This window comes from Oryctolagus cuniculus, chromosome X (genome assembly GCF_051225735.1).
Source record: "Oryctolagus cuniculus isolate XC-2025 breed Fujian yellow rabbit chromosome X, ASM5122573v1, whole genome shotgun sequence".
Classification (NCBI taxonomy): Eukaryota; Metazoa; Chordata; class Mammalia; order Lagomorpha; family Leporidae; genus Oryctolagus; species Oryctolagus cuniculus.
In genome coordinates, this window is record NC_142888.1 from 26,939,062 (window position 1) to 26,952,788 (window position 13,727).

The 13,727-nt window shown below is 38.2% G+C and overlaps 1 protein-coding gene across 16 annotated transcripts in view; it reads right to left on the reverse strand.

Annotated features, from left to right (window-relative positions):
• CASK (calcium/calmodulin dependent serine protein kinase) overlaps positions 1-13,727 on the reverse strand; it is a 366,640-nt gene that overhangs the window by 99,787 nt on the left and 253,126 nt on the right. For all 16 annotated transcript variants that reach the window (XM_089324399.1, XM_089324403.1, XM_089324402.1 and 13 more), the window contains exons 8-9: positions 13,159-13,281; positions 3,304-3,387 (exon numbers count right to left, since the gene is read on the reverse strand). In XM_089324399.1, coding sequence (XP_089180525.1) covers positions 3,304-3,387; positions 13,159-13,281 — 207 coding nt within the window. The remainder of the gene's footprint in view (positions 1-3,303; positions 3,388-13,158; positions 13,282-13,727) is intronic.

Consider the following 13,727-nt stretch of genomic DNA (forward strand, 5'->3'; position numbering starts at 1 on the left):
CTGGCAATGGAAAACTGAAGCCCTTGCCCTGTCCAACAGCTGGTAAATTAAATTATGATTTGGACATATAATGGGATATTATACAACCATTAAGTTTGTGTTTTAAAATAACGACTCTCAATAAGGTAGATGCATCAGAATGATCCATGGAGTTTCTCAAACTGCACACCCCTCTAACCTTCCATACGTATCTAGGGCGGAGGGAGGCAGGGTGGTCCCCTGATTGAGTGGTACAGTGATACACTGTTACTGATGGCAACCTGTCAAATCTTGTACCTGTGCTGAAGTGCAAGCTGGTATGTAGGAATATTTTGTCATAAGGTAGAAAAAAGTAGCTTTTTTGAAACTACCATGAAATAAAAATTAACCATTTTACATGTATAATCAAGTAATTTTACAGTGGTATTTAATTGAAAAGGCTAGTCTTTCTCCATTGACTTACTTCAGCACTTTTGTCAAAAATCAATTGCCCATAATAGTCTTAAAATGAATTAAGAAACAATTCCATTCACAATAGCATAAAAAGTAGCATTCTTAAGAATAAATTTAACAAATGAACTATAGGAGTCATAAACTAATATTGCTGAGAAAAATTAAAGATCTAAATAAAGAGATATTTAATGTTCATGGGCCAGAAGACTCAACATTGTTGAGATGACAATTCTTCTCAAACTGGTCTACAGATTTAATACAATTCCTAACAAGGTTTTAGCAGCAACTGACAAACTGATTCTAAAATTTACATGGAAATGTACCAAAATAATCTTGAAATACAGGACAAAGTTGGAGGTCTGTATTTTCCAATTTCAACAACTATCAGAAAATTACAGTTATTAGGACACTGTGGTGCCGGTACAGGGATAGATATGTAGTTCAGTGGAACAGAATGGAGAGTTCAGGAATAAACCTCTATATTTTTAGTCAACTGATTTTTGACAAAAGTGTTGATGCCAGATTGGAGAAATAGTAGCCTTTTCCACAAATGGTGCTGGGATAGGTGGATATTCATGTGCAAAAAGAGACTTTATTTTCTACATGAGAACACTGAGGCACAGAGAGCTGAAATAATTTGGTCAAGGTTACACAGTTAAGGTCAGAACCAGGATTCATCGAGGGCAATATAGCACCAGAGCTCACTTTTTCTTATCATGCTATACTCCTCCTCTTTCTTCTGGCCATTGACAACAAACATTTCCCTCCTTGGATGAAGTAACAAAAGGAATGTTTGATTGACTTCAGTGAACTTCCCCTTTAATCACTTCCAAGCTGCTGTCTGGTAGCTGAGGAGCTTAAAAACAGTGCCTGGGTAGTGTTCCTCTGTGAGCTGCGTGCTGGGTTCTGAAAGCCAAGGAAGTTGTCATCTCCATTCTAGAAGCTTACAGGAGATGCAGAATGAGAATTAGTTCCTTGAGGATGGCAAGGACTATGTTTTAACTGGTTGCTGAGCTACTTATAGGACTATAGCCTTACCAGAAGCTGAAAAAAACATTCAATAATGACCCTGCTGATGTTCCTAATTCTAGTTGTTTGGCGGGTCTTAAAACTTTAAATAGCCATGCAAAGGGATGTGGTAAATCCACATGACCCCTCTCTGCTTGGCTCTGCTTGGCCCTGTCCAAATGAATCTTAGTCACTACTTTGGCTATTTTAGGCCCAAGTCTGGTTTTGTGGCACTGGGAGAAGTACAGTGTGTGTTTTTGGGATGGGGCAAGTCTGAGCACTCTGGTGTAATGTCTGAACTTGGGCAATGAAAGGTTCAAGCCCACACTATGTAGTATCACCTGAGGCCAATGCAGCATTACAGTTAAAAAGATTGAGGGAAGAGTTGAGAAAGAAGTCTAATTAATAGTTTGGAGAGGAAACCAACTTCAAAAACAGCTGATCAAATTTCACTTTGGATGATGATAACATTTTTTTTTCTTTTGTTGGCTACATTGGCTCACGTGGACATCAAGGCACAGGAATCAAAATCTTGGGAAAATTCTTTGGGTCCTGTCTTAAGAATGGTATTTCATTAATAATTATTTTTGCCAAGGGTTTTTAAAGCAATAGAGAATGAGCTAGTTTGAATGATTACCTGTAAAAGGAATGAAAAGAAAGGCTTAAATGGGAACAATCATCACTGATTACGATGTGTTAAAATTTCCCTTATTCTATAGTAGTGCTGTCCTACAGAACTTTCTGCAGTGACGGAAATGTTCTCTATCTGTGCTGTCTGACATGGCAGCCAGTTGCCACCTGAGGTGGTTGGGAACTTGAAATGTACTAGTGTGACTGGGGAGCTGACCTTTCACCTTTGTCTAATTTTAATTAATTTAATTTAAATAGCTGCATATGGCTAGTAGATAGCACATTGGGCAGTTCAACTCTACAGTTTCTCCCAAATTCACACAAATGTTCTTACAAATCTAGAGTTGCATACAATCAGTCATAAACTCCATGAGTTGAATAATGAAATAATAATAGTGACATATCTGGAAATACTTAAGAAAAGTTTTATAGTAGGCAAGAGGTATGTGACTAAGGAGGACTACTATCCAGTCAACCACTTAGAGGGCAGAGTTAACATTTTCAGCATCAAAAGTAAGTCAAACAGAAATTGATTCGAAGACATTAACAGTTTCCTCTGTCACCCTGGGCCAGTGTAGGGACAGTGGGATAATGTCATCCTGTAGCATTTTCTCCCAGTGCTGGAAATACTCATCTATTTTATGTTGTGTCTTTCTCAGAACCTTTTGAAGTCAATCGGACTCTCTCATATGTGATGATAACCATTTTGCTTTTTAGGAGAGTGACAGTGGTAACAAGGACAAAGACACATAGGAAAACTAAACAAAAGAAGGTATGAAAAATGATCTGAAACTATTTTTAGCAGATCAAGGCAATGGGGGATTTTATTTACTATTTTGTGATAACTAGTTGTTCAATACTAGTTCCAATTCTAATACAGTATTATACCATTGAACTTAACTCATTTTCTGTCAAAATATTCAAGTTTGAGAAAACATGGCCTAGATTCATACTCAATAACAATGTAACTATATCCCTGCTATGCATTTTAAAAAGAAATTTAAAATATAATTTATTATACATGTATCATTTATTTTTGAGATTCATAGGGATATATTAGTTTAAATGATTTTAAGAAGCCAAATCTTACTGAAAGGGTGGCAATTTTGGAAATGAGAATTTAAGCATAACAAAAAACAATGGCCAACACTAGACTATATTTATGGGTACCAAATGAGAATAAAAACATTGTCATCACGTGTATCTAGTGTTTTGTTAATTTCTTTAATTTACCTTTAGTTTCCTCCTGGCATTGAACTTCCTCAGTTGCTCTACTGTTTCTGGCAGATGAATCTTGTAGGCATAACGATCCCGCTCCTATAAAAGAGAAAAGATACTGGCTGTACATAACCATTTAAAAAAGCAAAGAAGTGTATTTTCTCCATGCGTGATCCTCTTCAATCCCTGGTGCATGATCATTCTGTTTGACCTTGCCTAGTAGAAGAGCATTACTTTATGGAAATTTATTATAATTTTAAGAAAGTATAATTTTGAAAATGTTCTTTCTTAGTCTGAGCCTGCATTTAGCTTATTTAGGCTAGCTCTGTATTCTTTGGCAACACAGAACAAATATATTACCTTTTCCATATAATAACCCCTCAATCATGAAGAGGAGAATCATGCTTTTATGAAATCCATTCTCTGAGATAATGTCTGCAGTTGCCTCAACTATTCCTCCTGTATATTTCAAATCTCTTGTCATTCTTCTTATCTCCACTTTGCAACTACCGTAACTTGTCAATGTATCTTGAAGATTTATATGCTGTAAGTACTCATTCATTTCACAGAGCCAACTATGTGCCAAGTATTGTTCTAAACACAACTCACATGAGTAAAACCCACAAAGATACCAGCTCTCATGTAGTTAACAGTCTAGTGGGAGAAGATGAACAAATGCATAAAAGGTAATTATAGCACATGTCAAAAGTACTATGGAATAAATTAAAATGTAAATCAGAGTAAGAGGGATTGCGTGCACTGCAATTTAAAATAGGGTGGTCAGAGTAGGCCCAGTTGAGAAAATGATATTCAAAAGAGGTGACGGAGTAGTCTGGACAGAGAACAACAAACATAAAGGCTCAAGGGAAGGAGGGTGTCTGGAATTTTTGAGAAGTGAAAAAGAGACCAATGTGTGTGAAGTGCTGTGGTAGAGGCAAGAAAGGGTCAGGCTGGAAAGATGACAAGGTTGGGGTTAGGCCATGAAGGGCCTTTAGCTTTTATTTGGAATGGGAGAGGGAGTCACTGGATGGGTCTTGGGCTGGAGTGACAAAATCTGACTGAACTTTAAGGAAATACTCTAGATGCTGCACTAAGAATACTTTAGAAGGGGACTAGGGCTTAAAAAAACAGATCAGTTAGAAGGCTACTGCAGTAATCCAGGTGAAAGATGATGGTGGATGAAGCCAGACGGAAACAATAAAAAGGGTGAAGACACCACAGACTGTGAATACATATATTTTCTGTTTTCCCCTAAAAGCTTTACTGAGGTATAATTAACACATAATAAATTCAATGTTTAAAATGTACAATTAGAAAAGTTTTGACATATGTCTAAAAGTACAAAAGTATCCCCAAAGATAATGCACACATTTATCACTCTAAGAAGTTTCTTCATGCTCCTCTGTGATCCTCTATCCCTGTCTCCAGGCAGTGACTGAGCTACTTTTTGTCAGTATAGTTTGCATTTTCTAGAATTCTATACATGAGTGAAATAAGCCAGACCCAGAAAGTCAAATACTGCATGTTTTCCCTTGTATGTGGGAGCTAAAATTCAAAAAAACAAAAACAAACAAAAAAGAAAAAAGTAAGAAATGTCTGTGTATCAGTATTGCTGCAAATAGTTTTGTAAAACTGTTGTATATCTTTGTAAAACAATTTAAGAATGTTATACTGCCATGGTTTTTAATTATCTGTGATTACTTTAAAATTTACTGTATATGGGTTAAACATTTTTCCATTCAATTACTGTTTAAGGGTGTTGTCCATATTTCCACTAAACTAGGGTCTTTCTGCTTTTTACCTGTTAAACTTGTCATTTGGCAAAGTATTAAGCCTTTTTACTGTAATGCAAATTTAAAATGTTATCTCAAAAACTAAAAAAGAAAAAAAGAGAGAAGGAAGGATGGTAGGAGCAAAAGAGAGGTGAGAAGGAAGAAGGGAATATCATTATGTTCTTAGAATTGTATCTACAAAGCATACTGAATCTGTTAAAAATTAATTAAAAATTTTAAAAATTAAAATATGAAAAAGGTATTTGTTGAAAAAATGAACAAAAGCAAAGATCAAAGGTAAAAATAAATAAAGCAAAACAACAACAACACAAAAGAAAGTATGTCTCACTTCTGTTTGGTAAATACTACAGAGTACAATGCTGGGTCATATGGTAGGAGTGCATTCAACTTGTTAAGAAACTCCCAAAGTGATGGTAACATTGTGCACTGCCCCCAGCAGTGTGTGAGTTCCAGGTGTTCTACATCTCACCAACACTAATTTGCTATAGTCTTTTGTTGTTTTAATTAATTTATTAATATATACAGAACTGATTTCATGAATTTAATAGATATGATACCAAGAATACAATGATACTTCCCTCCCTCCCTCCTCATTTCTTTCTTTCTTTTTATTTTGTAATAACATACTTTCAATTTACTTTATAATCACGGCTCAATGCTCCTCTAAACAAGGAGCCCTACAAGTAAAAGGTGGATAAACCACTGTTCCACAGGGGTACAGACAAGGGTTATAGCTAACAACCAAATCACAAGATGCCAGTTTAGCTCAATATACATTTTTTTTTGTATTCTATGTATCTTAGCCATTCGAATACATGTGTTTTGTTATCTCCTTATGGCGTTAATTTGTATATCCCTAGTGACTACTGATGTTAAGCATCTTTGCTTGTGTTTATTTGCCATCTGTATGTCTTCTTTCTTGATGTGCCTGTTCAAATCTCTTCCCATTTTGAGTTGAGTTGCATGTTTTCTTATTATTGAGTTTTGAGAATTATTTACATATGGTGGATATAAGCCTTTTATAAGAGCTATATTTGCAAAATTTACTTCCAGTTTGTGGCTTGTCTTTATTCTCTTAATGGTGTCTTTCAAAGAATGAAAGTCCTTAATTCTGCATATATTTTCAAGGCAGAGAGAAAAGGATTTCCTGACAGATTGGATGTGGAGTGTGAGAGAGAGAGAAGAATCAATGATAACACTAAGTCTGAAAGTCTGACACTAACTGAGATGGGGAAGACTGGACACTCAGCCTAAAGGATGCACATCATGAGTGGATTCTAGAGCAACCAATGGCACTGGAGCTGATTTTTAAAGCAGTTCCTATTCAACAGAATAAATTCCTTTCCTCAAAGTCTCCCGTTTTAGTCAGTTATTGGTAACAAGGAAACTGATGATCCAAAAATGAAATGTTAAAATGACCACCCAGTAACGTGACTTAAGAATAAGCAGATTTCACCTTATGCCTCCAATAATTATACTAAGAATCTTGGCTATCATATATAAAGCAAGTAACAGAGGACTCTCAAAGCTGGAGCAAAGAAGGTAAACAGGGTGGTGATCCTAGGACTTGGGGGCGATCTCGTGGCAAAGCTGGAATGTTTTTTGCCTCCTAATATATCCTAGCCTGGGTGTGAGAGCAGCCTGCAGCCTGGGAACTTCCAGGAATGGAGCGCATACAAAACGAGCCCCAAGAAGAGCCCACCCTATGTTAGCCAAAGGACTGAGAAGAGTCTGTCTCCGAATAACAGAGCTCTCTGTGTCTTTATGTTATATTGGTAGCATATCAAAATCTGTTTCAGAGCCTGGATATGTCTTTCTCCAACGGACTGGGAAGTTTACTTCATATCTCACAGTGAACTCTATTTCTAGTGAATTTCTTTTCTGCTCACCATTCCCTAAAGTGAAGTGGAGAAAGAGATAAGGACAGAGGTGAAAAGCATGTCTTTCTTTTTATAGAATTATGGTTCAATTATGAGTTTTCCTTTTTAAAAGTTCTACTTATTTTATTTGAGAGACAGAGACAGTGAGAAAGAGAGAGAGAGAGAGAGAGAGAGAGAGAGAGAGAGAGAGAGAAAGATCCTTAAACGCCCACAAAGCAAGAGCTGAGAATGCAATCCAGCTCTCCCATGTAGCTGGCAGGAATCTAATTACTTGAGTCATCATTGCAGCCTCCCAGGCCATGCATTAGCAGAAAGTTGGAATTGGAAGTGGAACCCCAACCTAATCCTAGGCACTCTGATATGGGATGTGGGTAACTCAATGGCTAGGCTAAATCCCTACCCTGAATTATGATTTCTGATAGTTCGTAAGCAGATGAAATCATAAAATTTTCAATGAAAAAGTCTATTAAGGTATCTCTTTTCAGAAAACAAATTAGCAATAAATTTTTTTTCTGAATTACATAGCCCCTCCTGACACTAATAATGTGATATTAATTCAGAAAAATTCTCAGCAATGTGCCTTGCAGCTTTTTTAAAAAAATTATTTACTTGAAAGGTGGAGTGACAGAGGGAGAGGGAGAGGGAGAAGGGGAGGGGGAGAGGGAGAGGGAGAGGGAGAGTAGGAGAGGGAGACAAAGAAAGAAAGAGAGGGAGAGAGAATCCTCCATTCACTGGTTCACTCTCCAAATGGCCACAACAGTCAGGGTTGGCCAGGCCAAAGCCAGGAGCCAGGAGCTCCATCTGGGTCTCCCATTTGGGCCATCTTCCACAGCTTTCCCAGGAATGTTAGCAGGGAGATGGATCAGAAGTAGAGCAGCTGGGACTCAAACCAGTGCTCATATGGATTGCCAGCCTCGCAGGAGGTGGCTTAACCTGCTGCGCCACAATGCTGGCCCCGTGCCTTGCATTTTAATGAAGCACATGACATGGTTCACAATTCCTTGTGCACACTAGATTCTGAATACACATTTAATTAGTGTGTTGATTTTCCAAACTTCAAAATCACTAGCCTAGTATAAAGATCCTTTTCACCTTTTATTATAGTTAATATACTCTGCAGCCAACTCATGACAAGAGCCTAGGGTGATTACTGATGCCATAAACAAGAGTGTCAATTTGTTAAGTCAACAACAGGAGTCACTGTGCACTTACTCCTCATGTAGGATCTCTGTCCTTAATGTGCTGTACATTATGAAGTAATGCTATAACTAGTACTGAAACAGTATTTTTCACTTTGTGTTTCTGTGTGGGTGCAAACTGTTGAAAGCTTTACTTAATATATGCTAAACTGATCTTCTGTATATAAAGAGAATTGAAAATGAATCTTGATGTGAATGGAAGGGGAGAGGGAGTGGGAAAGGGGAGGGTTGCGGGTGGGAGGGAAGTTATGGGGGGGAAGCCATTGTAATCCATAAGCTGTACTTTGGAAATTTATATTCATTAAATAAAAGTTAAAAAAATATACTCTGCAGTCTATGTGTTAAGGCTACAAAGGATATAAGAAGAGCTCAATCAGTTATGAAAAAAATACAGTCTTAATTTGCCTACTTTTATTGGGATGAATATTCCTACCAAATATCATTAACTCAGATAGATAAAGGTGTTAAACAGGTATAATATATTTGCAAGACATTCACATATTACTTGGCCTAATACTCATTGTTTTTGGTACCCTAATCCACTGTTGGTAAGAATGTAAACTGGTGCAGCCACTGTGGAAGACAGTATGGAGATACCTCGGGAATCTGAGTATAGACCTGCTGTATGACCCAGCCATCCCACTCCTGGGAATTCACCCAAGGGAAAGGCAATCAGCATATGAAAGAGTTATCTGTACCTCCATGTTGATTGTAGCTCAATTCACAATAGCTAAAAAATGGAATCAACCCAGATGTCTGTCAATTGATGACTGGATAAAGAAATTATGGTATATGTACACTATGGAATACTACTAGGCGGTTAAAAAAAAATTCCTGTCTTTTGGAACAAAATGGATGCAACTGGAAATCATTATATTTAGTGAAATAAGCCAGTCCTCAAAAGACAAATACCATCTGTTTTCCCTGATCTGTGGTAATTAATAGAGTATCTAAGAGTCTCTAAAAGTTAATGTAAGAGTGAAATTGATATTTGGAGATTCGATGACTGTTTACAGCCCTTGTCTTTACTGCTGAGGAATAGTGTTTTTTTTTCTTAATACTATTTGATGAATCCTTTACTTAGTGTGGGGTTAATCTTATGAGTATAAAGTAAACTGAAAATAGATCTTTGTAAAAATTAAGAGTGGAAATAGGAGAGGGAGAAGAAAGAAGGGTGAGAGTGTGGGCGGGTGGGAGGGAGGGTAGGGTGGAAAGTATCACTATGTTCCTGAATCTGTATATAGGAAATACCTGAAATTTGTATACTTTAAATAAAATTATAAAGAAAAAGAAAGGGATGTGAGATGAAATAGGAGTCTTCACAATGTACCTTGTGATGGTTTTGATAACTGTACCTTATGATTTTAATAACCTATTCAAAACAAAAAGTAAAACTTAAATATAAAAAGAAAAAAAACCCAATGCAGATCAAAAATAAATAGAACTTTATTTACAAAAAAGGAACAGGACTTTTTTAAATGAACACCACTTAAAACCATAGTAACGATATATATTTATACATGATCTAGTGATGAAATATATCACACACCTGCTTTTACCAGTTAGATAACATTCTCAGCAAATTCTTCTAGCCTCAGGTGTCACAGTGATGTGGAACTGTAGTTCAGACACGGCATATGACACTGAGTGTCAACAGCCTTCTAGAACTTTCTTACTTAAGTCACTAATATTTTTTGTCTTTTGTCTTTTCTTGTGCCAGAAGTCTGTTATGTGTTAAGTTCAGACTGTTTAGCGCAAGAACTATAATCAGTGGTAGGGACAAGAGTTTCCAAAGATAAACATGCTATTAACCAAGAGAAGCTGTGATAATGAAAGCTGTTAAGTATGTACTTAATAGATCTACAGGATCTTAAAAATGACTATAATGGCTGCCATTTTCATTGTCACTTGCATTTGAACAAGTTTCTAATGAAGAAAAGATCCCCACTATGGAGACACAGAGAAAAGCAAAGTGAAAAAGAAACATTTTTCCCCTAACCCCCCCCCCCCAAAAAAAAAACCTGTCATTTCACACGTGGGAGAAAAAAATCTGTTTGCCTACTTTCTTTTTGGGGAAACTGGGGGTAACTAGGATGCACATAATAGCAGAGGGTTGAATGCATATATAAGAAGTAACATTTTTTAAAAATATATTTGAGAGAGTGACAGAGAGAGGGAGAAACAGAGAAAGAGATCTTCCATCCGTTGGTTCACTGCCCAAATGGTTGCAACAGCAGGGGCTGGGTCAGGATGCAGCTAGGAGCCTGGAATTCCATCTGGGTCTCCCAGGTGGGCGGCAGGGGCCCAAGCACTTGGGCCGTCTTCCACTGTCTTCCCAGGTGCATTAGCGGGGAGCTAGATTGAAAGTGGAGTAGTAGGGATGCAAACCAGTGCTCCCATGGGATGCCAGTGTTGCAGGCAGCAGCTTAACCTGCCATGCCACAATGCCAGCCACAAGAAGCAACATTTTCAAGAATCAAGATGCACTGGAATTTCAAAATTGTTTTAGGATATTATTTCATATCAATGCCATTAAGATACAGTATTAATTTATATTTTATATGTTTTATACAATATCTGGGGAAATAGCATGGTATAATGTAATGGACATTTATGAAATAATTTATATATATTGCGCACCTACCACGTGTTAGAGGCTTTCTAGATGGTAGATGGAGGTGAACCAAGAGCTGAAAATTCCTAGCCTTATGAAGCTTTTATTTTATGGGGTAGACAGATAATAAATAAATAAAATGCAAGTTTGCCTTATGGTGATAAACGCATAAAGGAAAATAAGGCAGGGAAAAGGGATGGGGAATAGAGGTGGCAGGAGGCATTTCTTCTTCTGCATTCTACATTATTTATTAATATTCATCTGAAAGGTGGGGAGGGAGAAGAGAAGGGAGGGAGGAGGGAAGGGCAAGGACGACGGTGAGGGCGAGGGAGAGACAGATCTTCCATCTACTGGTTCACTCCCCCAAATGCCCACAACAGTTGGGGTTGGGCCTGCTCAAACCCAGGAGCCCAGAACTCAATTGTATCCACCATATGGGTGGTAGGGACCCAATTGCTTGAGATATCATATGCTGCCTTCCAAGGTGTGCATTAGCAAGAAGCTGTATTGGAAGCACAGTAGCCAGGACTTGAACCAGGCACTGCAATATGGGATGCAGGTGTCCCAGGCAGTGTCCCGACCATTGCACCAAATGCCTGCTCCCCATATTTTAGAGTTTCAGGGAAGGTCTTCCTAAGAAGCTGATATCTAAGCAAAGTGCTGAAGACAGTGAGGGGACAAGGGAACAAGTCACAAAGCTACCAGGGGCAAAAGTGTTCCAGGGAAAGGGCATGAGGATACAAAGGTGTTGAGGCAGAAATGTGCCTGCAGTCTGAAGAACAGCAACAAGGCCAATATGATGGGAACAGAGTGAAAGAAGGGACAACAGGAAGGGCTGAAATCAGAGAGGTACCAGGAAGTCAAACTGTATAGCAGATTAAGAAAGAATCCCTCAGGGGAGAGGCCTGGATGCAGAAGTCATCCCTGTAGAGATGGCATTTAAAGTCAATAAAACTAGATGATGTCTCCAGGGGCATGCACACAGACAGTGAAAAAGAGGAGGGGCAAGGTGCTCCAATATGAAGAGGCGAGTGGGAGGAGATGAGGAAGAATTAGCAAGATCTGAAAAGGAGCAGCCGGAAACATGGAAGGGAAGCCAAGAGAAGAAGAGTGTTTCAGGAGCATGGATGTCAAATGTTGCTGGAAGGCCAAGGCCAAGGTCTGGTATTTGACCACTGGCCTTAGTGAGGTGAAAGTCAGTAGTGACTTGACAGGAATGATTTTGGTGGATTTAGTAGGGTTGCAAACCTGACTAGCACAGGTTCTGGAGAAAGTGAGAAGTGTGTGTATGTGTATATAATAAAAACAAACTTACTGCATGCTAGATTCAACACAGAGAGAAAACTGATGATAGGGTAAAGGGGAGAGCTGTTCGAACAATGTTGCTAAAGAAGCAAAGGGGACAGGACCTAGTACACAAATGAAAGGGTAGTACCAGGCTGAATTAAAACCTGCCATCGACAACTTGGATGACCTGGAACAAGCCTCTTTTTTTTTTTTCTTTTTTAAAAAGATTTATTTATTTGTTTGAAAGGCAGAGTTACAGACAGTGGGGTGGGGGAGAGAAAGAGGAGAAGGAGAGGGAGAGGGAGAGGGAAGGGGAGAGAGAGGGAGGGAGGGAGATAGAGAGAATATGAATGAATATATTTCATTAACTGGTTTACTCCCAGGGACCCAATCACTCAGGCCATCTTCTGCTGCCTTCCCAGGCTCATTAGCAGGGAGCTGGATCAGAAGTAGAGCAGCTGGTACTCAACCAGTGCCCATATGGCATGTGGGCATTGCAGACAGTAGCCTAACCTGCTACATCACAATGCTGGCTCCTGGGCAAGACTCTTAATCTCTCTGAGCATTAATTTTCCTACCTGTAAAAGGAGAATTTCCTGAAACTTATGAACCACACAATGCCTTAATCAAACTACTGCTTCATTGACATCCCAAGCTATAATTTTCCTTAATATTCACTGGCAAGATGAGACATAGAAAGAATTTTTAAATCTTTTTTCCAGGACAATTAATTCATATCTAGTATCTATACTAAAATACCCAAATACTGTAAAGTACAGTCATACCCAAAATAGACAATTAATTTGTTGGTCAGGTTCCATAATTTTGGAACACATGTTGGCAGAGAACAAGTACACCTTCTTCCCTGATATATTCTGGCTTAATCTGCTTTTGTACCCTTCTGTCTGATCAATGCCACTCAAATGGCATAACCTATCCTCTGCTCAGATGTTTGCAGATGACATGCCAGCATGACAAGCAAGATGAACCAAAGTAATGCAAAGTGCTCAGAAAAAGAAAAGGACCACCCTACAGAGCACCACACTCCTGTCACTGGAGTGTGCAGAGTCTGGATGGTGACCTGTGTGCCCATGTACCTTAAGCCATGGGTGATTCAGTGCTTCATAAACAGTGATCCTCTCAGCTGGGTCCAGCATCAGCATGCGACGTACTAGATCTTTGGCACTTTCAGAGATATGGCTCCACTGCCTTGGATTCATCTGAGGAGGAGGAAAAGAAAATTTCATTGTTATCATCAGTGAGATGTCAATACTCACTATTATTCAATAGTCCCTATAGTGCTTCAATGTGAATCAAACTCTCAAAGAACAGAAGTCTGATCCTAAAGGTCTGAATTCTAAGGGAAGAAAGGGACAAATGTAATTCTTTTGTTGTTGTTCATTATATGAGAATTTGCATCAGTAAATATCCCATATATATATATATATTCTTGCTGTTTTATAAGTTACAACATTTTCAATAATTGAAGCATAGAGTACTCATGATTCTAGCTTCTATCTTTAGATCTTCAGCTAAAGAGATTAGAATACTTTCATTCAGGAAGGACTAAAATAAAAAAAAATTTTAAAAATCTACTCTGTCCCTTTATCACTCTGCCTTTCAAACAAAGAAATCTTTTAAAAAATTAAAAATTTCAAGGCAACAT